This window comes from Pelodiscus sinensis, chromosome 7 (assembly GCF_052426305.1).
Source record: "Pelodiscus sinensis isolate ZL-2025 chromosome 7, ASM5242630v1, whole genome shotgun sequence".
Lineage (NCBI taxonomy): Eukaryota > Metazoa > Chordata > Testudines > Trionychidae > Pelodiscus > Pelodiscus sinensis.
This window is the reverse complement of record NC_143058.1, coordinates 35,379,371-35,406,102: the sequence shown is the minus strand read 5'-3', so window position 1 is coordinate 35,406,102 and position 26,732 is coordinate 35,379,371. Positions and strand designations below refer to the sequence as shown.

Sequence of the window (26,732 nt, the reverse complement as noted above, 5' to 3'; positions counted from 1 at the left end):
TGACTGAGGTCTACCAGCCTTAACACTCCTTACATGTAGCTCAAAGGAGTGAGCAGTAATAGCAACTGCAGCCCATGAATCAGAGTGGCCGCTCCAAACAGGGCGATTTCCCCCCTCCCCTTCACAAATCCGAATAATTAAGCTCAATTCTCTAAACTGAATATCCCCCTTTATTCCTTGTTTATGAATGTAGCATATTGTGCATTCAAATTTTATTTTTATTAATAGTATAACTTGTCATATTTATTTTTCAATAATCCCAAATGTTGACACGTTTTGGTCATGAGAGAATCTTATATTTTAATCCAAGCCTTATGTAGTACTGCTGGTAAAGTAGATGAAAGCACTCTAAAGAGCTAATTTCAGGCTTATATGACATACATTTTAAAACTATGTGTTTTAGGGCACTTGAGGGCAAATATATTTTACATCTAGAACTAAAATGTGAAAGGCATAAATGAAGCGCTCTTGAAAAAAGTATCCTGAGTTTAAGAAAATTAAAATATGACTGGGAACACAACATTGGTTTGCCCAAGGCAGAAAATTCAATTAAATCTTTTACTAATAGTGTTCATTAAAGGAGTACCATGTATAAAAATATAATTGTCTAATAGAATCTAAGTAACAGGCTAATTCTAAAAACATTAAAGCTATCCTCATCTCAAATTTGTAGCAGAGAAACCAGAACTTCATGTCAAAAATATTGCAGTTATAATGTAGGCTTTTTCCCTTGTGGTTTGAACAGTGCACAGTAATGAATATTAATGTGAGCTGTAGACTCTCAGTGGATCCATTTTCTTGTCTTATTTTTCTGCTGACTCGTCTAATGCAAAGGAGAAATGAGATGATCTAAGATAACCGAAGCCACAGGCCCTCATTGTATACTATATGGATTCAGTATTATTTTCAGTAAGTGCATGAAGCCATCAGAATGCTGCATGATCTGCCTCACAATAGGTCAATTATTTTTTCAATATAAAATAATAATTTTATAATAAACCCATCTTCATATTTGTCAGTCACTTGTCATTTGTATTGCAGTGAAGGAGACATCATTAAGACAGCACAAATTTTGCCTTGTAGCCAAGAGGCTATCGGTTGTGATGTAACTGATACTATTTGATTGAGAATTAAAATCGTATTGAAGAGTCAAGAAAAGTGTCTCTGGGATGGAATTACATTTCTCATTGGAGGATTCTTTTAACTTGAGAGTTATTGAATGCTGTTAGAGGAAATTTGGAAACAGCCCTCACTTTTTGGAAAGTAAAGAGTCAAAACAAATAATATGCTTGTAATACATACACTTTACAAATTGGGAGCTACTATCTGTGACCTTCATTCATGACAGATATTATCATCAAAAACAAGGTGGGTGTGGTAAAATGTTTTATTTGACCAACTTCTGTTGGTATTAATGAGCTCCTGCAAGTCATGGGCATGTAGCTGTAGCTCCCTGGGGAGAGCTAGCCCCTTGGCTCCACTGTAATCTCCCTCTGCAGCCAGCACCACAAACACTCCCCCATAAACACGCACACACAGAGAAGCCCTGAGTGCCTCCACCCTCTTCCTGACTAGAGAAGACTTCTGGCTGGCCACAGGCACCTTCTCCCCCATCTCCAAAGGAGCCCTGGGCTGGCCACAGCTATGCTTCCCCCTCCCTTCCACAGGTACTGCTTGCATTAGGGGGAAAGCATCTTCTGATAAGCCCTATGTAGGTTCCAGGGGTCTGAGTAGCAAATATCACAACAGTATTTGCTACTGAGTCACTCTGTAATCTCCATAGCCATAGGGCATATCAAAAGTGTCTTTGGAGAGATGCTTTCCCCCAGAGCAAGATGGGCCTGTAGACAGGAGGGGACTTGCAGTTACAGCTGCAGCCAGCCCATGACTCCTCTGGGCAGAGGGGAAGGGACCTTCAGTCTGCCCGGGGCCAGGAGTCCTCTAGTGGATGAAGGGAAGGGTGCTGTGGGGTCTTCTGGACAGAGTTGGGAGGTGAGCTTCTGGCTCCAGCTAAGGGAGGAGGCAGGGAGCAAATTGATTACTGTGTCCTGGGGCCTGGTATTACTGTCAGCCTGGCCCCTCCCACTTCAACATAGGACTAGACTGGGAGGTGAATGCTTCTTTCTCAAAAGAATATTGTCCGGCTCTCTTGTTTTTCCCCAGAATGGTTTGTGCAGCAGGTATGTGTATAAAAACAAAGGTACTGTATGTTCTGGCAAGGGCCACTCTTTACCTTGCCAGCCTCTTCACTTCTCATCTTGGTGGGAAGGGCCTTGGGTAAAACACTCCCTGCCATCTGCCTTATCTGGGCAGTCAGCCGTTCCCCTTAGTAGGGGGTTGGGCTCGTCGTCTTTTCCTGGGGTAGGGAACCCAGCCTCTCCTCCTGGAGCGCCTCACTCCCCTCTGTCTCTTAGCTCAGTAGCTGTTGGTGTTTCTGTGTATACACATCTCTCCTTCCCCCTCCACCTAACAAGGAAGGCTTTAAAAGGTCTCCGGCAGGCTGGTAATGAAACTAGCTTGACCCTTAGTGATGCACTATAGCCCTATCCCAGGTGGTCCTAATCTGCCTGAGACAACCCCTTGTCAGTTGCTCCTGCTTGTCCTGCTAGGGTTACCAGATGATTTCAAAAAATACCGGACACACTTGATCTGAGATGGGGGTGGAGACAGGCCAGGAGTGGAGCAGGACTGGCCCCGGGGGGGGGGGGGGGGGGGGGGGGGGGGGAGTGACTGGCAGGAAACAGGGCTGGCCAGGAGGGGGTTGGGGGAGCGGGGCTGGCTGGGGGTGGGGAAAGCGGGGGTGAACTGGCCGGTGGGAAGCAGGGCTGGCCAGGAGGGTTTTGGGGGAAGTGGGGCTGGCCAGTGGGGGAACCGGCTGGTGGGGAGCGGGGCTGGCCTGGGTGCACGCAGATCCCGGGGTGCTGCCTGTCCCACGCACAGGTGAATCCAGCCCCTGGGATTCCGCCCCGCCCCCTCCTCTCTACTGTGTAGTATGCAGCATGAGCGTATCTACCAGCCACGCAGTACTCAACTACATACTAATACTCATGATAATAAAACGTACTTAATTAGAAAATTTGTTTTCTGGACAGAAAGCTCAAATACTGGACTGTCTGGTTCTGAACTGGACACCTGGCAACCCTATGTCCTGCAGTAGCCTACTTCTAATTAACAAGGTAGCTGGCTTTTCCCCTTCTAGGGCTGCCTTTTCCAAGTCTGTTGCAGCCCTCTGGCTTGATTTTGTCACATGGTTGATTCAAACTTTTCATTGGATCTTTCTTGTAGCTACATAATTTATGTAAACACGATTTTTTTAATGTGGTGCAACAATTCAATCTGAAACAGACCTTTAAAGCAAAGCACAGGGGATGCGAGTCCTCAAGGTGTGTGGAATACACAGAGGGCATGGCTGAGGTGTACTGTATGGGGGGCAGATCAGGAGTTCAGATATATTCTGACTACAGCTGAGCTGGGGGCAGCACCTATTATAATGGAAGTGTTGGTGGCCTAAGACCATTTTGAATTGCTTATAACTTTGCCAAACTTTAGCCATTTGGGGTGAAATTTTCCATTCCAGGTATTTGCCTCTGTCTGGATATTGTTGGAAAATTTCTTCCAAATGATAGTACTATTTCTGAGAACAAAGCTAGGGAAACTATTATATAGCCCAGTGTTTCTCAACCTTTTTTTTTTTTTTTTAAATAAAGTACCCCGTTTTAAAAAAAAAATTATAAGCACCCCCCGTGCCTGTAGTTTTCAGACATACATTTTTTCTACCATTGCAACACATTAGTTTAAACAACTTCGTCGTAGCCGGGCAGGCGATGACATTTTTGGATGTAAAAAGTACAGAAATAGTAAAGGGCTTTAAAATTTAAAACAAATTCGGTTTTCTCCACTTTTGAGTTGTGTTGACGTACCACACAGACTTCTCTCGAGTACTCCTAAGGGAACTCGTACCACTGGTTGAGAAACACTGATGTAGCCTATGTTAAAAAATGTTTGTGCCTTTTTATTTGAAAAGCTCTAGCATACCTATGCTTTGGAGCAGGTATTTGGCATTCATTTTGTCAAGAATGTGCAATTTTTTGATCCCATTGATAAATCATAGTTCAATTCACACATGCTCAAAAAAAGATTCTTAATTTCTAGCCATTAAATTTCCTGAGGATTCAGTCTGCACTGAGCATGCACCAGTTCCATTACTGAAGTGATCAATAATGCTAAGTACCCTGAAAAAATGAGGTTCTAGGAATCTCATATTGGGAACCTAAAATTGCCAAATATTTTTACCTTAATCTCTGCGTCTTATTTTTATTTGAAAAATGGGGATACTACTACTTCTTTGACTCGCAGGAGTGGTTTTTGAAAACAAATTAATTAATATTTGACTAAAGTATATAGGAGACGAGTATCATAGAAAGACTCATGAGGAAATTAATAATTCCAACATCTGACTAGGGTTTGAATAGTGGGCAGTAAGTAAGTTGTCGGGCCACACATTGAACAAGGAGAATAAAACAAAATATTGAATAATTGCTTTTTTTTAAGTGAGCATTATCCATTCCATTCATTGACTAGGACACTGATCGTATGGAAAAAATAGTACATTATCATGTAAAGATGGACTGTATCTTAATTTAAAAGCACAAGGTGTCTGAAAAAAGGTTACCCAGTCAGGCCTAATTATGGCATTTTCTAACTTTTTAGAGGTTAATTTTGCAATCTTATTAATGTTCTTTTAACATAGTGGGCGGCTTTTGTGTCATTCTCTATACGTTGTTAAATCACTTTCATCGTTGTAGTGTCTGAGCACCTTCAGAATTACATTAAGCAAAGTGATTAACATCTTGTCACATGGAGTTCATTTTCTTTCTCATCCTCCCCATGTGTACTAGGAATGTTTCAGAGGTATAGGAATACTGACATACTATACTGGTAAAGAGTCCCTAATGTTGGCAAAGTTGTACTTTCTAGTTTTACTAGTAAAATAAGATCACCCCCAAAGAGCAGAACAAGCAGTACAGGCAGTCCCTGGGTTACGTACAAGATAGGGACTGTAGGTTTGTTCTTAAGTTGAATTTGTATGTAAGTCGGAACTGGTACATATTGTAGGGGAAACTCTAGCCAAACATTTCTCCAGAGTTCAGTTTTATTCTCCCACACCTCACTTCCCTCAGTCCTTTATTCTCAAGCTGAGGTGTCTGCTGAGAAAAGCCGCTCCGCGTCTCCCTGGTCTGCTGGGGCGGGGGGGGGCGCTAGCTTCGCGTCTCCCTGGTCTGCTGGGGGGAAGCAGCCAGTGCGGGGTTTCCTCATCCCGTTTGTAAGTAGGGATCCGATGTAAGTCGGATCCATGTAACCCGGGGACTGCCTGTACTAGTAAAAGTGCAATTTTGCCTATATAGTTGTGTGTACATTAGGGATATGATGCAATCCCTGACTGATACAGCTGTGCTGCCTCCCCAAACCCCTGACTGATATAGCTTTGCTGGCAACAGTATGTAGTATAGATCTAGACCAGATCTTGTCCTTGGGGCGAGAACTGTGTGTTATATGCAGTGATTTTGTTTTGTAAAATTTTAGGTTGGGGGTTCTTTCTTTTTTTTTTTCATTTTGCCTTTTATTATTATTATTTTTTTAAATGTACATGCTGGTATGAGTTTATATTGGAGAAGGAAGGGTGAAGAAATATGCTTTGTACGTGGAACAGAAGATGGTGAGGTTTATGATAGTCCTTCGCTCTTTTGGAAATTAGATCAGCCCCAGGAACGCTTTGTTTCCTGCACAGATGAGCTTTACTGTATGGTAGAAAACTCCCTAAGGGTTGTTGGATTCATGCCCACAAATATTTCAGTGCTATCTTTCCGATGGGAGGTGACAAAAAGCATGCATTACAGAGGCATAATCCTGTGGTTAGATTGTGAGGGATAATGGGCCAAAATTTAAGAGGGTTTATCGTCAAGAAATCAAAGTAATCATAGAAGGATTTGGTCAGTAATAAAGTTTAGAGCAATTGCCAAGCGAGGATTTTTTTTCTCCCTTTGTGTCCTTTCTCAAAGAGAAATTGGACAATTAAAAGTACATATAAAATTAAGTATAATGGATCTAATTAGACTACCAGATATGCACAATCAACCTGAGTAACTGTGATTTTGTGCCACTGTCCTATGACCTCCGTTTTTCCCCATTTGTTATTTGTTCTCACTATTTCTTTTACATTATGTTTAGATTGTAAACTCTTTGGGGCAGGGACTAGGTTCCTCTTATTTGTGAAGTACATCTTTGGGTATTGCACAATAATATTTAGTAATATTAAAAGGCTTCTATCACAGGCCTCTACATAAAATAAATCACACTCTACTCATCCCTCCCTATCTTCTGTAAAGGCCTAGGTGCACCTTTCAGTATGTCCTGAAGCTCCTCCAGCCAAGGTTCTGGTGAATTGGAGTAGGAAGCAATATTTACAATAACAATTAACAATATATTAACAATATATTTTGATATTACAGGTAACTAGGGGGTTGTGTCCCCTCCTCGCTATGCTCGCCAACCCCCTCCCTCCCCCCGTGGCAGCTTTCACGGTTAGAGGCACTGTTAATCTTGCACTGAGCCCAGCTGCACTCTCCATGGCCCTAAGTAACTCACACCCTTCTCCACTCGCACCCACCACACCCCTGGAGGGGTCCCTCCTTCCATCCCTAACCTCACCTCTGTCATCCATTCCTACACTCCCATTCCCGTCTCCATTTTTACATCCACTCATCCCCCTACCCCACACTGCCTATCCCCACTCCTACCTCCTTCTCCTACACCCCATTCTTCCCTAAACCCTCCTTCTCTGCACCACCACATTGCCCATCCCCCTGCCTCCAATGCTAGACCCTCCTCACCCCCACCCCCTTACCACACTGCCCATCTGCACATACACCACTATCCCCTCTTCTCCCTCCCTATGTGCAGCCTGCCCCCTCCTACAAACAGGCGACCTGACCAGCAAAGAAATGGCAGCAGGCCCGTATTCGGGGGAGAGGGAGAATGCTCTGGATGCTGTGACAGCAGGATCTGGGCAGCTGCCTAGAGGGAAGAGGCAGGAAAGGTAGCATTGCTGGGGTGCTGTGAAGTGGGATATCTGTGGGCAGAGGAAATGGAAAGGAGGCAGAGAAAGAGGCTGGAGGGAGGGTCAGAGAGCGAGGGTTCCTTTGGGTGCCAGGTTGAGAAGGGGGGATGGGAGTCTGTGAGGGGGCAGGAGAGGGGGTGAGGACACACATAGAGGATGGAAAGAGGGCAGGGGGGCTCTACAGGCGCGTCCATGCAGAGGCAGGTGCTCCCCCCTCCGACTAGACCACCCCCACTCAGCGGGTTGGCCACTGCTGCAAACGCTGCTGGATCTCCTCTTTGTAATGTGTCAGGGGTTGCTGGACTGCAGCTGTGGTTTCCACTGGGGCAGCTCCCAGCAATCGCGGTGGCACTGCCGCAGGCCCATTCCCTGCAGCAGGCTGATCTGGATGGAATCGCTCTCTGCCCTAGTCACACTTAGGAGATTGGCAAAGCCACCTGGCAGCCCAGCCTGGCAAATTCTACCTCAGAAGGGTCCTGCCCATTCAGCTCTGGCTGCAACATTCCAGAACGTGGAATCTTCCTAGGCTGGGCTGCCAAGCGCCTTTGCTGGTCCCTGAACTGTGTCTGAGGCAGGGAGACCATGGGAGGGCAGAGCCTGTGGGGGACACAGTGTCATCCTGCAGGAAAAACTTTATATATATATACACACACACACACACACACACACGCAGGAAAAACTTTATATATATACACACACACACACACACTCACACGCAGGAAAAACTTTATATATATACACACACACACACACACACACACACACACAGAGAGAGAGAGAGAGAGAGAGAGAGAGCTGGACACATGATTTGGATTAATTCTTGGGACTTAGAGTAGATTTGTATAGCTCACCCAAATAGTTGTGTGCACGCACAAATCTAGACCTTGTCAAGAGTTTTTCAACAAAACTAAAACCCTTTCGTGAAATGTATTTATCTTGACAAAAATGTTTCTCGGGTCCAGGAAGGAAATTTTGGTCAAAACCAGTTGAGAGCGCACACATCTGGAACAGATAATAGTCTGGTGGGCAAAGCTCTCATCTGGGTTGACAGAGACCCAAGTATAAGTCTCTTCTGGAGTGAATCAGATCTTCTAGATCCTTGGTGCATGTCTTATCAGTTGAATTATTATTAACTATTTTTCTTCTGTTCTATTTAACCGTGTGTCTGTATCTGAGTGTTTCTTTTTTTGTCCCAATGAGGAATGAGAGAATTTTCATGGGTTAGGATAACCATTTCCAAGCCAACTTTATCTGTATTAGACAATTGCCAATTTTTATTGGAAACATTTTGCTAGTGTAGTTGAGGGAGGGGACAGCAATGTACTGTATTCTTCATCTTTTCCATCCCTTTTATCTCATCACTCCAGTTTTCTCTTCCTTTCCTGTTGCATGTCTTATCTCTTTTCCTCCATTATGTTTAGGGTGCCATTCTATCAGTCTGATTTTTGTCCTTCTCTCCCAGCTTCAATCCTGATTTTTCCCTGATTTGCTCCTTTTGAATATCTCTCTCCTTTTCAAAAATCTTAACATAAAGGTATAGGTTAAGACTGATCATTTGCTCAGTCTCACCTTCACTTTTTTTCTGAATGGTTAAGGTCAACGAAAACTTTAAGCAGTTTTTTCTTGCTTGAATCTCATAACACTGAGACAATTGTTTAAAGTGGGTGATGTGGGGAAAGAAGGACTTGGGATCTGTAGAGGGATCTGAGAATGATAAAAATAATACAACAATTGGCATCATTTATGCTTAAGACATCTTTCAACTCTATTGGTTTTGAAAACAAAATGACAGTTTTCATTTCTGTTTCAGCAACAAGAGCAAGATCCAACTAACTTATATATTTCCAATTTGCCACTGTCAATGGATGAGCAGGAGCTTGAGAATATGCTCAAGCCTTTTGGGCAAGTTATCTCTACAAGGATACTTCGTGATTCCAGTGGTACAAGTCGGGGGGTTGGCTTTGCAAGGTACTGTAATTTTCTTATCTACTTTCTTCCTTCTGTACTGTTATGAATGTATTGTCAATAGCAATCAGCTTAAAAATGTCTTCTTTTCTAGCTATTATCACTCAGAGGCTTCACCCAGATTAGGAGAATGAGGAGGTAATTACAGAAAGCATACCCTATTTTTATTTGTATCTCTTTTTAATTAAGAGATGCAGCAGGATTTTGATAGTCTGTCTTTCGCTTAGTTAAACATTTCAGATGCTCAACTAGGATTTGGGACTAATTTTGGCTTGGTCAGTGTACCAGTGCAGGGGTTCACACTAAGGATGTTAAATTGTGGGGACCTAGTTATAATTGTATAGTTGATAGGACTCCTCTGCAGAGCCACATCAGGAGTAGCTCTAGGTGCCGGCTAGAGCTGGGTCTGAGCAGTCCTGGCTCACTCCAGCTCCAGGAGCACCTGTGCTGTGTCTCTGCATTTTAAATGTAGTAAGAGCCCGGCAGCTCTTGCAACATTAAAAATGCAGAGGTGCAGCATCCTGGACCAGAGGCAGCAGGAGGGAGGGGTCAGGCACTACCCCAGAGACAGTGCTGAGGGGAACTGGCTTTTAAGCTGACCCCACCCCCAGCACCAATTCCTGTCCCTCCGCCCTTGCTGCCTCTCAGAGGTGAGGCTCTTGCTGCATTTCAAAAGCTGAAGCACCACAGTGGGAACGAGCATGAACAGAGACTGCTTCAGTCCCCACTCTCACCATTTCCGTGCTCTGCCTTTACCTCCCCTGCCCCCTGCGGAGACGGTACTGAGGGGGAACAGCTTTTAAGACAGCTGCCCACAGCATTACCCACCCTCCCTTGTTACCTCTCTTTCAGAGAGGTAGCAAGGAGCAGGAGGGAGAGGAGGGCGACTGTGAAGTACTATATGAACAGAACCCCACCCTGGCCTCCATAATCCAGTTTTTGAGGCTAGGCTTCCAGAAGAAGGAAATGTGGGAGTGTTCTTGTACTGTTCAAATACCTTTCTTTCATAAGCACTTTTGAAGACTCATCATTCTGTATTATCTGTGCTTGGCATAGTCTGGCCCATGAGAATATTACTATTTTGAAAAAAAATATATTTTTGGTACTCCACAATAAATCTTACACCAAAAGCATTTGATATCTATATGGTAATGGTTCTACCTTACTGGGAGCAAGTCAATAAGATCCACTCGGCCCTCAAATTCCCTGCCCCTGTGGGCCCACATTTCCTTTAGTTATGGCCATTTGACAATAGCAGATTTTTCATGCCAAGAGTTCTCTTGTGACCCTCTAGCATTTTATTTCTGTGTCTCCAAGTCCTGCATTAAGCTGTGATCTACTCATGGTCATTTTTTAACAGTCAAACAAGCTTGAGTGACCAAATTTGAGAACTGAATTGGAGATTGTACTTAACAGTGTCTGCAATGAGGAGCACTTGAATTAAGGTAGTGGATCCTGAAAGATGTATGATTGAGCACATAGATGTGCCACAAAAATGTTGACAGTAGTAGAATTAGTCCTCTTGGATTTTGAAGATCAGGTGGCTGGATAAGCATTTCTCATATTTTGTCCATGTTGCAGAGGTTTTGTACTTGAATAAGTAAGAGACTATACAATTATTGGTGCCCTCATGAACTGCACAAGAAGAATCTGAACAATCTGTGCCACCTGGCAATATAGCCAGAAGTCTGTTGATTTTGTTCAATCAAATCCAAATGTTTTCGAGAGGTTTCACTGAGTTAGCTAAGGGAAATTAACAAGACAGTAGGGTCTCCCTGAAATGGTTTTCTTTGCAAGTTGCTTCTGAATTTTGTTTTGAGCAAGAAATATTTTGTGGCAAGGTTTTACCCTAACCTTGTGTGGCATTAGATCCCAGAAGAGCATTAACATTCTACTTGGAAAGTACACAAGAGATGTATGCAAATCCAAATCACCATTTTTGTTGTGGGTGAGTTGGAAAAAGATCTTAGCTTCAAAATCTGTATTTTCTCAGTGGGTTTGTTCTGCTTCTATGTTAAGACTGAAATGGCTCCATGTGTTCATTTAGAAATACAGCTGGCTTTTACAGTAATAGAGAAAGAACCCAATGGAGATGAGTTGTATTGGGCCATATTTTGACATCTCCACATATACAGGCAGTCCCCGGGTTACGTACAAGATAGAGACTGTAGGTTTGTTCTTAAGTTGATTTTGTATGTGTCGGAACTGGTGTCCAGATTCAGCCGCTGTTGAAACTGACCAGCAGCGGCTGAATAAGACACGCTGGGACAGAGCAGCTGGGGTGCTGCCAGGTAGGTCCCCACAGCGCCGCACCTCGGCACTGCGGGGACCGATCCGGCAGCACCCCAGCTGTTCTACCCCAGGTGTCCCCAAGTCAGCTGCTGCTGAAACTGATCAGTGGCTGATTCCAGGAAGCCCGGGGAAGAGCAGCTTTGCCTCGGGCTTCCTGTAGTCAGCCGCTGATCAGTTTCAGCAGTGGCTGACTTGGGGACGCCTGGGGCAGAACAGCTGGGGTGCTGCTGGGTTGGTCCAGTAGTGCCGCACCTTGGCGCTGTGGGACCAACCCGGCAGCCCCCCAGCTGCTCTACCCCAGTGTGACGTAGTGGGGGTACCTGGCTGGTTTCTATGCTGCTGGCTCTGGGGTAACCCCCACTGGCTGCCGTGGGTACCACGACCCAGTAAAGCAGGATGAGTCACTGTGCAAACCAGTATGGCCAGACACCCCCCCATGGAGAGGAACAAAGGAAGGTGGAATGCTGCCCTGGCTGGGGGGCAGGGCTGGAAGAGAGTTAGTTAGTTGCTGGCTGGGAGCATGGAGGAGACAGCCTAGGGAAAGGGGCTGGAGTTTAGGGGCCCAGTCTCCCCCATCTCAAGGGGGCCTGAGGCATCCTAGCCCAGCTCTGTGACCAGATTACATCTGTGCTGTGCTGTATCCTGGAGAGGCAATAAACTTCCTCTATTCCACCGGCTGGTGCAGTCTGTTTGTGCCATTTCGGGGTGCAGGAGACGGGGGACCCCCAACGCGCCGTCACACCCAGGCATCGGCGAGAAAAGCCTGGTCTGCGGGGGGGGGGGAGAGCACTAGCTGTGCCCCCTGCCCCCAGCAGACCAGGCTTTTCTTGCTGCGGAGGACAGGGGCGACGGGACTGCGGCACGTCTCAGCGGTCCCGCTGCCCGTGTCCTCCACGGCGAGAAAAGCCTGGTCTACTGGGGGGGGGCGCACTAGGTGCGCCCCCCCCCCCCCCAGCAGACCAGGGAGACGCGGGCGGAGGGACCGCCGAGACGCGCCACGGTCCCGCCGCCTGCGTCCTCCGCGGCTTTGCTCCGCATCTCCCTGATCTGCTGGAGGGCCCAGACCAGGGAGACGCGGAGCAGCTTTTCTTGCCGCGGAGGACGCGGGCGGCAGGACCGCCGCGGCGCGTCTCGGTGGTCTCCTGGGGGGGGGGCGCAGCTAGTGCGGGGTTCCCTCACCCCGTTCGTAAGTAGGGATCTGACATAAGTCGGATCCACGTAACCCGGGGATTGCCTGTATTCAAGTATTGCAAGTTAGATGTGTGAACGTTAATGGGTTTTTTGAGACTGAAGCTATTTAAAGGACATGTGAATAAATGTAGAATAAGCTTTCAATTCTTGTGTCCATGATGTTTTGGGAGATTAGTAGAAAGTAAACTCTGAGTAGATTTTGTCAAGTCCAGATTTGAATCTGAGACTAACCCAGAGACTGATTCGGCAATCCAGAGCACCCTTCACGCTCTCTTGGTTCCCCTATTACATTTGTGAACAAATCCTTTTGTTCAGTCTGCCTATTTACTGATCCTGGTTCTTGGCTAAGAGAGAATTTCCCAGGTCTGAGTGGGAAGCCCAACAGGACTCCAAAAGTACCAGTATTTACCTCTCATTTGCTACTGCTAAATTTCTGATGAGTAGAAAGTGACTTAGTTATATGGCTTAACCTGTGGATCTTCATTTCACAAATGTAATATGCAGATGACAATCCCTTTAATGGTTTTGTACATATTAACTAAATTTATGTCCCTATTAAAATTGTTGTCTTAGCTTTTTATCTCTGGTTGAGCAATTCCAATTCAGTTCAGATTGGTAGTAACTAAGGACTATCTGAAGGCAGTTCAGTATGCTATATGACTGGAGTGGGCTTTCTTATTGTAGACATTACAAAAATCACTGCCAAAGGTGGTACTGCCCTTCGGCATCTGTCTCAAACAGGCATGGTTTAAATTTGAATGAATCAATGTGAATTAACCTTCTGTCCAGTACCACTGTAGGAACTTTGCACTGCTGCTGCTAGATGTGTTTAGCTAGAATCCTGAATCTGCCTGTAATCACAAGCAGGGTTCAAACTCTGTCTCAGCTCTTGAACATCTTCCTGGATCCACAAAATGTGCACTGAGCTAAGTCAATACCATTTTCAGGCCTAACCTTGGGGGTACCTGTAAGTAGAGCCTTGCCCTTTCGGTGTCCTGACACTCCCTATTCCCACTCCTAGTGCAGGTTGCCCCTCTGTTAGGGTTTTCTGAGGGTACAGTGAGGTAATTAAGCCAGGGCCACTGTGACCCACTAAATATCAGAAATGGGGAAGCACTTCCCTTCATGTTGTGATTCCTAGCAAAGAGATGGCCACAGCCTCTTGGCTTAGTTCTGTAGCTAAGGCAACACTGGCTAGCAATGATGAACTGTTCCAGCTATCACGTGGTTGCCCGGGAAGCCAGTGGATTCCCTGACTACCATTAAAAGGTTTATTGAGCATCTCTGTTTTTCCATTGTCTGTCTAGGATTTTGCAGGCGCCAGAGTGTTCCTGCTCCTTCTGCATCATTAAGATGCTAAGCTGTTTCCTGTACCACTTCCTGCAGAACCCTGCTGAACTTTGAGATTGGGCACTGGCCTTCATTTGTTTTTTCTTAAAAAATTGGAAGAGGGAGAAAGGACCCTCCTGAGGAGAATTTAGGCATGAGGGTTTTATTGATACATGCTACTTCTACCTTTAAGAAGGTGGGATGGGGTAGAACTTAGGGAGAGTTTCTTGAAGCATTGGATTTAGGATGCAAAAACCAAGAACACTATAGTGATGGTTCCATTGCCACTCTCTGGAAATTGAATCTTCAGGGCCTAATTTGTCTAACCCAAATTATTATCTGAGTTCTGTAGGGCATGACCTAATGATCAGAAAAATGTCTAGAATGTTGAGTTTATCACTTCACACTCAATGTTAATTCTCTTTAATTTTATCCTTCTGTGCTTAGCTGTTCTTAAAGCTAATAACCTGGTACTCATACATAGAAAAGGAAGTCACAAAAGTGAAAAGAGAGCAAGAAAACCTAGGAAATATGTTTGTGTTTTTCAGACTCAGAAACCGGACAAAATTTAATTTCTGTTTTATCCTTTATGTAGGATGGAATCAACAGAAAAATGTGAAGCAGTGATTGCTCATTTTAATGGAAAATTCATTAAGACACCACCGGGAGTTTCTGGTATGTTGCCTGTATTGCTATTCTGACAACATAGATCAATAGATGGCCTTATAGTTTAAGCACATCATGGGGACAGTTATACCTGGTTTGTCGTTCATTAAAATGTAACACCGATTCCTTGGATAGCTAGTATATTTGCTGGCCTGGAACTGAATAATGCCACTGTTGTAGAAAATAACATCTTGATTGCATTTTCATAGTAGAGCTTCACTGAGAAGCTGAGCTGTTGTGTTCTGCTCTACCAAATTCTGCATTGACCTCAGTTGAAGTTAGTTGAACACTCATTAGAACAAAGGTTGAATGGTGTTACATAGATCTATTAGCTGCTGTGGTTTTTGTTTGTTTGTTCAAGTGACCAAAACTTTGCTATCTACCCATGCTTTTGTTTGAAGTCATTCACTTGCTTGCAGACTGGATTCCATGAACAATGTCTTTATTGTGGCCCGCATACAGAAAATCCTTTTGAAGTTCATTGAATTTGTCCACTCTGGCATCTGAAACAGATTTTTAAGTTCTTGAGCACGGGAAAAGGAGACTCACAGAAAATGCTAGGAAAATATAAACGAATCGGAGTAAAAATGCACAGGAGCTTAGTGGCAAGACTTTATGCTCACGTTACCTTCACTGTCAACTTACTGCTTGCCTGTTAAAAATATAATTACAGGAAAACATACTTCCCATTAATTTAGATTTGAAGTAACTTTATATAACTCAGAAGGAAAATTTTATCACAGAGCAGCAGCAGAGTAAATAAGGAAGCAAAACAGGATGCTATATGAGGAAAGAATACATGGCTAATATTCCAGGCTTCCTTTGGTAACTATTTTACAGGGAAACCCAAGAAAGGATTTTTACAAGTTAGTGTTATTGACACATTTACTGGTGTTCTCATTATCCCATTGATAACACATCCTTCTTGCCCAGACCTTGGCAAAGAGAACACAACAAGAGGAAAACCACAAACACAGACAGCAAAAAAATTATGAGGCTTGTTTAATAAAACTACATACACATCTCATCCTTGAAAGTTCAGTCCTGCATTAGTCAATCTGTGCTTTTGTAGGCATGGAAGGATGCTTCCCTTTATCCAGCCTGATCTGTTGCAGGGTCATGTTTTGGCCTAAGTTCCTTTTGCAGATTCTCTGCACTGAGATGTGTTTCATAGCCTACCAAACAGTAATTTCATTAAAATTGTGGACTTCAGGGGTAGGGGGCTATAACTTCCATTTTCCCATTGAATATCTTTGTGAATATCCTTTGTAGATCATTAGTTTATGAGGTGGAAAATCCTTGAGGCAGCAGGCAGATAATAGTACAGGTTGCACCTCCAAAATCAGGGTCCAGCAACATCCATGGTCCATCATGACCATGGATGTTCCAAGATCAGAGTCTCAGCGTGCTGCATGGGGGTGGGAAACTGGGAGCCAGCAATGGCTCAGTTGGGCTGAGAATGGCAAGAGCTGGTGCGCAGATCAGCTGGGCTGCGGGGGAAGCTAGAAAGCCAGTGGGTTGGTGGGGAGCTGGCAGCAGGGGCCTTGAAATGATCTCCCTGGTCCAGAAAAATCCCTCCTCCGGGACCTCTCAGGTCCCAAGGGTGCTGGACTAGGGAAGTCCAACCTGTACTATTTTCATTAGCTGCACTGTTGTCCCCTTTCATTATGCTTTGTTTTATAAATAGTGAAATTGCTCAGATACCATTTCAAGTCTCATGTGCGGGAGCAGACAATGTTCTAATCGATATGTAGGCATGTCTAACCAAAAGGAAAGGACTGTGTAGAGTCTGTGTAAAATTGGCAATTGAAAAATCATAGGAGCTCCAGCTAATGTTTTGTAGCTTGCTCATTTGCAGCTCTGTGTCCTACCCATGCCTGGATGGGCAGCTGTCAGCTTATCATAGCTGATCACTCCCTGCGTTCCGTGTGCCCTTTTGAAACCAGAGTTACACCCTTGTACTATCAGGTTTTACCAGGTAGAAGAAGCTAGTTGTTGGGCGGGATTACATTATAGGAATGATTTGTGAGAGCAGTGTGGAGGAAGGAGTAGGGTGGGGCACAAACTGTGTAAATGAGACTGCCTGGGGCCCATAAGATACATTCATCATTAATACAACTACTACTTAGCATTACTTTGCTCATTATTGAAATGAGTAGGTGAGGAAAGGAGTCCCTGAGAGGAGCTACATCACTTAAGGCTCAGTGGTATTACCATGTAGGCACAGCCCTGAGTTGGGGCTGGTGGGAAACTGCCCTGTCCTTTGGGGAGGATTTTTGTGGAGATGGCATTCATCCTGGTGCTCCCTGACATGTAGGCTGAGTTCTTCCACTGATAATAGTCCTGCAGAAGGTACAACTGATGCCTCACCCTGCACTGCAGTTTGACTGAAGGAGGGTAGGCCATTCAGCAGTTGTTCATGGCCCTTAGCAGGCTGTGCTTAAAGGCAGTGGAGAAGGCTCACACTCATGGAAGAAAGAGGCACAGACTGCTACTAAATGGATAATAACAGGGTAAAGTGGTACAAAGTAGATTATCATCTTTTTGGGGAGAGGAGGGAGCAAGTTTAGAGAAGTACACAGTGAAATTGCAGAAGTGGAACTGTATATTTAAACTGAAACACTGTGTCCTAGAAAGTTGGCTAAAGTCAGCAAAGTGGATATTTAATGCTGTTACCAGGATGGAGCGTGTGGAGGGGGGAAAGGATTGTAATGAAAAGGGGGTAAGAAAAAGATTTCTGTTTAAAACACATTTTCATCATACAGCTTTTAGTTACAATAACAAAGATTGGGTTTTAATGAAACATGGGTTTAAACACAGCTATAGGAAATAGAACTGGACCTCCTGGGCAGCATGAGAAGACAGATCAGGAAACCTTTATGCAAACATAAGTGCCTTATAAAGGCAAAAAATAATGAATGGGGTTCAAGTTTGTATCCTGGCACACTCAAACTTCTAAGAGAGGTGTGCCGTATGCAACAATTTCCTTATGCAGGCTATTAAATAACCAGTCATATTCCCAACCCTGAGAGGTATCCAAGATTAATATTAAGCTGGTTCTTTATGTAAATATCTATATCTTATATGAAGTGCAAACTCACTCCCTCGCCCTAATCTCGATGTGGTATCACATCAAGAGTTTTTCTTTTGGTTTGGGTTTTTTAAAGTCATTCAAAAGTTAAGACTCACTGTTTAAGTTTAATCAAGGTTTAATACACCATGTATATAAATCCACAGTAATACCTACTATCTATCGAAGCTTTTCTAATGTGCTGAACAGTATGACTTCTGGTAACAATTATTTCTTTTTCTGGGATTATTTTTTGGTTAACTATGCTAGATATTTTATCCCATAAAATGAGATTTGTCATGACTCATGTAACTTTACTAGGAGAGACTTAACTTCTGCATCTGCTGACTTTTTTACCTGTGCAGTTAGTATAGTTTTAATATTATTTTATCATAACTTGCATTTAAATTCCTTTTTCTTTTTATTTTTTTTCCCTTTACTGAAGAACATTAAAGATTCTCAGACTGTTACATCTGAATGTCACTGAAGTGAATTTACATTTAGGGAATGAACCAGATAGCGCTGACTGCAGAAAGTCAAGTTTAATTCATATTCTGCTTAATTAGCAAAAGGGGAGTTTACATGGATTAGTTCTGCAATTTGTGGTATATTCCAAATTCTGTCAATCAGTACTAGCAATTTTTTAGCTGGCATTAACCAACTGTGGATTTCCAGTGAGCTTTGCAAGTATCCACAGGTGCTAGAACAATTTTTACAGTAGGAGTGCTGAGAGCCACTGAACTAAATTGTAAATCCTGTATATAATGGAAACCACTTCAAGCCAGGAGGTTCTGCAGCTTCTCCCACACCCCTAGTTCCAGCACCCATGCAACTACCTTGCACAATTTCAACACACACAGTTAATTTTTACAGGTTGGACCTCCCTAGTCCATCACCCTTGGGAACTGACTGGTCCTAGATGAGAGTTTTTGCTGGATCAGGGGAGATTTTCCTATCCCCCCTTTCCATTGGCCCCTCCCAGCCCTGGTTTTGCTACCAGCCGTCTCTTCTTTCTCCCTCCCCATCCCCTGCTGCTGCCCCACTGCTATGTGTCAGGCTTCCAGCCTCACAGGGCATCCCTGGTGCCACATGTCTGGCCTCACCAGGCAGCCCCGCTGCTATGCACTGGGTGCCTGGCCTCACAGGACTCTTGGCCACCAGCCCTCCACCGGGACTCTCTGGTCTTGCATCTGTGCCAGATCATGAATGTTGCTGGACCACAGAGTCCTAGTTAATAGAGTTTCAACCTGTACAAATTTTACTATCTGCCATTATAGATCAAGGAGACAATCTGGCTCCTTATCCAGTTGTAACCCAAGTTAATCTTTCATCAGTGATCTGGACTGTATCTGTTTGCATCAGAACTCAGGTGTCTTTGTGTCTTCTCCACAACTCATGGAAGCAAATCCCAGACGTTTTTGTTGTTGTTGTTTGAAATCTGTTTTATAGCTCATTTTAGAACTAAAAGTTAATTCAGAGGTTGAATAAAATGGCTCTGATTTATGGCTTCATGTTCTGAACTGGAAGTCATAAAAGATGGTTGCAAGTGTATTGATTGTGACTCACTGGTTTAAGATTTTGCTGGGGGAAAAAGGAGTGTGTTAGTTGCCCTAATTTGGAGCCAGTGTGGCAAAAGAATTTTCAGAAGACCTGGAATCCAGAATGCGGTCCTTATCTGTCTTCTTTCCAAAAGATTTAAGAGTGAGCGTCGGAAAATTATTTTAGCTGCTAGAAGCGATGAGCACTGTGTGTTTTTGATTTTGTAAGTTAATTTTAATTTTCCTGTGTATCCTGTTGCTTTTATTAGGTATCCAGTTCAGATAGCAATGTCCTGAAGCCAGATGCTAGTACTTCATATTAAGTAGCTCCTTTCTCCATGAGTGGTTCCATTGAAGTCATTGGGACTATCTGTGGTGTATCAGAATCTGACCCTTAATTTCTATTGTTAGGTCATAGTCTTTTGAAACAATTTGGTTTCCTTAAGTTCTATAGATCTCTATAGGCTATCAATATATAATAAAACTCACAGTTATGACTATATCAAGAATGGAGGTTGTTCATAATTCTGAAATGTTCATAGCTCTGAACTAGGGCTGTCAAGCGATTAAAAAATTTAATCATGTGCGCCCCCCCCCCTTTGAAACACCTCCGCAGCATTTCAACGGGGCTCCATGCGGTGCTGCCCCTTTGAAGAGCCAGGGTGGTGTTAAAGCAGAACCCTGAGTCAGCTGGGACTCCCCAGCTGACCCCCAGGTTCCACGTGACACTTCCCCCGCTCAGCTGTGAGTCAGCTGATCCTGGGCTCCATGGTGCACTGCCTCTTAGAAGTGCTGGAGCGGAACTTCAGAGGGGCAGTGCAGCATTAACTCCTGTGATTAACGTGTTAAAAAAATTAATGCATTAATCCTGCCCTGCGTTAATGCATGTGAATTGACAGCCCTACTCTGAACATAATATTATGGTGGTTCTTTCAAAAGTTTACAATTGAACATAGACTGAATACAGCTCTGAAATTTTACTATGCAGAAGAAAAATGTTGCTTTTAACTATCTTATTTTAAATTATGTAAGCATGGATACAATGTAAGCATGGATACAATGTTTTTACCTTGTCCATTTTTTAAAAACTTTTACCTTTATTTTTTAGAATTTTGTGTAACATGATACTGGTTTTATTTTGGTCTCTGAGGCTGCCTGATTGTGCATTTCTGGTTCCAAATGAGGTGTGTCACTGACCATTCAGTATGTAATTCTGAGGTTCTACTGTAGATAGTTAGACACAGGCAATTATCTGTGCATACCCTTGGAACCTTGATCTAAATTCAGTGGCAAAAGAGTGCAACATTCTGGAAATGTCTGTGCCTGCTACAAATTTTAAAAGAAGGTTTATTTCTTCACTTAATAATGAAAATGAAAGTCAATTAATTTAATAGTATTCTGTCTAATATTTAATTTTACACAAGTCCCAATTCTTTGGTTTTCAAAGTACTATCCGTTTTTCTATCTATCTATCTATCTATCTATCTATCTATCTATCTATCTATAAAAATTTCCTGCCGGACGACAGAGTAACGTCATCACATCACTCTGCGTCTTGCCACCCCTCAGCTGCACAGCCTCCTCTGTCCCCCCTTCTCCCTCCCTGTGCTGGTGGGGGGAGCCAGGGCTGGCATGTCCCTAAGCTGGGGCCGAGGGGGAGCCAGGACTGGCACAGCCCGGCCCTCCTAGGTGGCCAGAGGGAAGAGACAGTCAGAAAGAGCGTAGAGCTGGGCCCAGCCCGGCCCTCTCCAATGGCCGCCAGCGGGGAGCCGAGGCTGCCTATCCTAATAGAGAAGGAGGTTAGCGACCATAGGAGCAGGGGGCATAGCCCCCTAGTAGACAAATACTATCTAAAACCCATAACTGGAATTGTCACAAAGGAGCTGGAAATTTTGGCAGTTCAGTGCAAGGACAGATAAGGTTTGGTACCCAAACAGGTGTTGAATGCAGCTTGTAATAGATGGATGTGCACTTCACATGGTTGTTCCTGTTACAATGATAAGCTGAAATAGTAAATGCTAAGATATAGATTGCCGCCATTAGGTTTAAAAAGTTAACACTCCAGGGAGAATAATAGGACATCTAGCATCTTTGAGCTAGGTGGGCAGACACACCTACATCAGTTTGCACTTGGTTAAGTTTCAAAGGCTTTCTTCATAACCATTTTATTATTTTAAATGAAAGCTTAAATTCTGAAGCGTAATTATGTGGCAAGAGATGAATTGCATAGCTGTGAAATAAAGTTCTTCTTTTGAGGATTGTCCACATCTGTGTATTCAACTTCTGGTGAGCATGCACCTCATACATGAGGGATTGTAATTTTTTTGAATAGTAGTATCTATTGGGACTACCTCTGCACCTTTCATGTCTCCTGGAAACCATAGCCAATGGCTTTAAACATCAGGGCAGCTCCATTTACCCTTCAATTCCTCCTTATCCCTGAGGCCTTGAGACAGAACCCTATGATATCCCCATCTCTGCACACTGTCCAGTTTTCTCTTTAGTTAGAATATAATTATTACAATTAGAATTAGACTGTCAACTCTTTGATAAAGAAAGAAGCCTTGAAGTCCAGGAGATGCCCTGACATTGGACCCTCCTGGACATGGAGACATTGAAGTCTCCTGCATTCATATCCTGTCCCTTCTGCAAGGTACTGTAGTTATTTCCATTAATGATGATACTCTAGGAACATCATTTGCCACAGGGAAGTACATATACCACACACACTTTATATGCTGCTCCTTTACCAAAAGGACCCAAAAAGTGAAAGAATTCTGCCGGAAGTTTTTCATCTTAGAGGTTCATGACTGCTTCACAAAGAAGGGAAAATGATCATGCTGCATCAGATTGACGCTCTTAGTACTTTGGCTAACCAAGGATTTACCCCAAGATCCATGCTCCTCTAAAATCCCCATGCTTCTCAACTATTGAATTAACCACAGTTTCCATACCTCTTCTCTGAGGAAAGAGGAAGAAGGGAACATTGTGTCTCTGGTGCCAAGTGCATTGGAAACCAAGTGTCTGGCAACAAAGATTTTGGCACCTATGCACTGGGCACAATATCAGTTTCCCTTGCCAGCACTAGAGAACCCAGCGCAAGCATCTAAACTCCCACCCTCAATACTGATATCCAAACACTTGTGTTTGCAACGCTGAACACAGCTCCAGAGTAGACGGAACATGCTCAGAACTGACCTTTTTGGATTCCAGGAGGTTCACTACAGTAAGAGACTTAATGGAATGCAATCACCCGGTCACTATGGCCCCAGCACTGGCTACAGCCATCACCTCCATCCCAGTACAGGATGTTGTGGGACCTTAAAATTACAAAAAAATGACTGCAACTGAGAGAACTTTCCTGTTCCTCCTGTACTTCTGAAGGGCTTGAGGAAATATTATTCATGTATTTGCACAGTCATTGCCCTCTGAACTGAGCCATTCAAACAAGGAGTCCAGAGGATGCTCTTACATTGCGAAGGCATGGAGACTCATGGCAACCATCTCAAAGACACTACTAAGGGGTAAGAGGTGTGAATATTTGTATAACTATCTAACACCTGTCCTTAGAAGTGGCTGACTCCAAAAGTCCTCTAAACAGTATGCTGTTACTCTTTGGGCATAAGACCAGGCCTGGGCAAAATACCCTCCGTGGGCTGGATCCAGCCTGCCAAGCCTCCAGATCCAGCCTGCAGAAGCAGCAGAGAGACTCAGGCAGACTCCCTGCCTGGCCCCCACTCACTGCTGAGAAAAGCTGCTGCAGGGATCTATTTGAATAGCTGTGAGCCCAAGGAAAGGAGGAGAGACTTCATGTGTGCTCCCACCTCCTACTGGGAGCTCCTGAATAGGCTGCTCCAGAAGCATCCTCCTTCTCTCCCCTCAGGCTTGTATCTGTTCAAAAACCACATGGATCCTGCAGCCAGTGTGGGGACGAGACAGGTAGGGAGTCTGCTTCAGAAGGCTGCTTGCTGAGAGTCAAGCAGGTAAGTCTCCCAGCCAGAGCCTGTCTCTGGCACCCCAATCCTTTACCCCTCCTACTCCACATAATCCAAACCCCCTGTTCCCCTTCTCCCCCCATATCCCTCCCAGATCCTGCAAGCCAATCCCCTGCCTTAGATCACAACCCAAAACTTTGCACCCCTCCTGCATCCCAATCCTCTTCTCCATGTGTCAGACACCTCCTGTCCTAGGTCACAACCTAAAACTATGCCCCTCCTTGCCCCCATACCCACATAACTCAAATCCTCTGTCCCCATATCCCATCCCAGTTCCTGCACCCCAGTCCTCTACCCCAGGTCACAATCCATACCATTGCACTCCCTCAGTCCCTTGCCTCAAGTCACAACTCCCTCCTGCCCTTCATCACAGCCCATACCCCTCCACCCGCTCTTGCGCTCTAGTCCCCCTTCCCAGGTCACAACTCCCTCTCGTTCAAGGTCATAACCCAAACCTCTGCACGCTAGTCCCGTAACCCAGGTCACAATTCCCTCCTTCACCCAAACTCCCTCCCAGACCCCACACCCTCTCCTGCACTCCAATGCATTGCTCAGGCTCCCTTCTGCACCCAACCTCCATCTCAGACCCCACACTTACTCCATTAATATGGAAAAGTGCATCCCTTAACCACTTTCCAAATTCTTGGAATGGCCCCTTCATAAAAAATTGCCTACCCCAGCTTAAAACACACTTCTCAGACAGTGTATAGATACCCATATCATATCTATACCTATCCATATGGCTAAATATACCTTATTATTCATGGCTAAATATATCTTCCTGAAATGAGATCAGCTGTCACTGTTCATATTAAAGCCCCTGCAGGAACACAGAAAAGAACTCACATCATTAGTGTCAGAGGGGTATCTGGTTGCACAGACCTTATTACCTGCCACTAATGCCATCGACACAGGAGCTAATGGAATGATGACTGCAATTACAATGCATAGGCCTTTTTCAGACTCTCCATGACTTTTGAGAGAATTCACCAAGTAGTTGATAGCTGTGTCAGTTAATCTAAGGCGACACAGGATTCAGATCTACTTAGCAATCTGGAGTTCACAGCTTCACTCAGTTCTCCTATTGGCAGCGGGTTCCAGTTCAGAGCACCCACCTTCAGGAAACAAGCGGACTGCTTGTGACTCACTAGGAATGGAATCCTTGTGGACAGTCACTTGAAGGAGAAAGATCAGTCAGTCAGCCTGTAATAACTGTGGTTCTTTGAGGTGTACACTTTCCATGTATATTTCACCCACTGAATTCCATGAACTTCCTTCACTGATATAATGGAGTTCTGTGCACTTTACTAGTGTTCCAGGTGAGCACTGCTTTAGTGAAAGAACTGATGGATGATTTCAGCTACCGGATACAGATGTGGTCCCAATAGAGAGTGCTATTCAAAAAGATTCTGATCTTGTGACAATGGAGCATGTATGCACCAGAATTGGAATACATGTCAAAAACACTTTTGAAAGAACCACAGTTACTTGTTGGTCTTGGAGTTACTGGGTGAAAACGTGCTCCTCTGAAGAGAGTGGGGCCAAGATTTTATCTTTTAAGTCTAGAATAAAATGTTAAATTTAGAATAAAGTTTTATTTTTATGTTAATTCTCCCATCTTGTGCCTGCTGTTTAATTTTAAGGAACAGTAATTAGAGAGAGAGAGAGAGAGACGTTAATTGTGACAACTCAAAACGTGCTACTTTGGCACTGTGAGAAGGATAAGGAGGATGACCTTTGGCCCTTGAGCTTTATGTTCAACAAAATGAGAATTCATTTGGTGAGGCTGGAATCCATTCAGTTTCTCTCTAAAAATATAAAGCTGCTGATATTTGGTGTGGATTTTGGGTGTGCACTAGACAGACATGATTTAGTTTTTTTAAAAATCCAGTTTTTGGCAAAAGTTGTCTAGCTGTATGGTCTTGCTGCATCCTTGTAGTGATGTTTTTAATGTCAGGATTCAATGGTACCATATGCTTTGTTACTTGGCAATATGCTGTGAAAAATACTAAAATATGGAGCCTTTAAGCAAACTGTTTAAAATAGTAATACTTTAAAACCACCTTTCTTGAGTTTTCTGTATTTAAATGCAAAAGTGAATGCAACTGTAATATTGATAAAATTCAAAAAAGAATCCTGTGGCACTTAACAGATTTATTTGGGCATACATTTTCATAGGTAAATACCACTTTTTCAGATGCATTAGAGTGAAAATTACAGAGGCAGGGATACATACATACATACATACATACACACACACTAATATATCAAAAGAAGAGAGTTACTTATCAAGTGTAGGACCAATGTTAATTAGGCCAATTCAGTTAGGATGGATGTGGCTCACTCTTAGCAACTGATGGGGATGGAAAATTGACTTTGTAGTGTGAAAACCATTCTAATACCTTACTCAGTCCTAATTTGAACATGTTACATTTTCAAATGAATTGCAGCTGTGCTATTTCTCTTTGTAGTCTGCTTTCAAAGTTTTTGAGGAGAATAGCTACTTGTAAAACCATTACTAAGTGTCCAGTGCGGTTAAAATGGTTTTTATATTGGTTTTTGTATGTTACCTTTCTTAATGTCTGATTTGTTTCCATTTGTCCTTTTGGGGCAGAGACTGTCGATATGGTCAGTATAGATGGCAGAGTGTCATTACTGGTATCTGATGGCATATTTCATGTTACCAGATGTGCAGGTGGACATGCCTCTGATGGTGTGACCTCTGTGGTTAGATCCTGTAATGGTGTCATTTGTATAGATATGCTCTATACCGCTGGTTCTCAAACTTTTTGGCTGATGGCCCACTTGGCTCAATACAAACCTTTCTGTGGACCACCAGTTGCTAATGGAAACACCATTAATTAAATAATTACACCCGAGCCATTTTGCTAGTGCTGCAGCTAGGGAGAATGATTTCATTTAACCAATAAGAAAGGAAATATTAATTTAAATTATTAAGCAGATTAAGTGCTTTAACTTTCTCATCTTAGTTTATCAAACTACATTTTAAATAAAGTAAAAAGTTTATGTCCAACACAAAAGGTTTCCATGTTTTCTTTATTTATGGTAGTGGTCGGTAACTTTTTTTGGGTCGGGGCCACTGTCCCACAGAAAAATCAGATGAGACCAGAAAAGTAAATAAAACCCTCCAAAAAACCCCAAACCTCGCTGATGTGGCCCCCCCCCCCCCCCCCAGATGAGACACCTCAATCCTCTGGCACTCCAGCCCTACAGGAGGAGGGGAACAGACAGGGAGAACCAAGGTTCAGGGCTTCCCATAGGCCAGATTTACTCTTCTGGGGTTCCATGGTTAGTGGATTTTGTGGACCTCGCTAGGCTCTGGGTTGGGGACAGAAATGAAGGGTTAAGTGAGTGGGATAGGGCTGCCAGTGAGTGGGATAGGGATGGGGGGTGCAGGATCTGTGCAGAAGGTGCGGTGAAGGAGGGCATGAGGGTAAGCTGTCTGGCCAGGGGAAGAGGACAAGAGCAAAGGAAGGTGCAGTGTGTAGCCAGGAGGGAGAGTGCAGGAGCATGCTGAGGGTAGGTGTCTGACTGGTAGGAAGTTGACA

The 26,732-nt window shown here is 43.9% G+C and overlaps 1 protein-coding gene across 3 annotated transcripts in view; it reads left to right on the top strand.

Moving 5' to 3' along the window:
• RBMS1 (RNA binding motif single stranded interacting protein 1) overlaps nucleotides 1-26,732 on the top strand; it is a 228,543-nt gene that overhangs the window by 174,226 nt on the left and 27,585 nt on the right. For all 3 annotated transcript variants that reach the window (XM_006111645.3, XM_006111647.3, XM_006111646.3), the window contains exons 5-6: nucleotides 8,928-9,085; nucleotides 14,490-14,569. In XM_006111645.3, coding sequence (XP_006111707.1) covers nucleotides 8,928-9,085; nucleotides 14,490-14,569 — 238 coding nt within the window. The remainder of the gene's footprint in view (nucleotides 1-8,927; nucleotides 9,086-14,489; nucleotides 14,570-26,732) is intronic.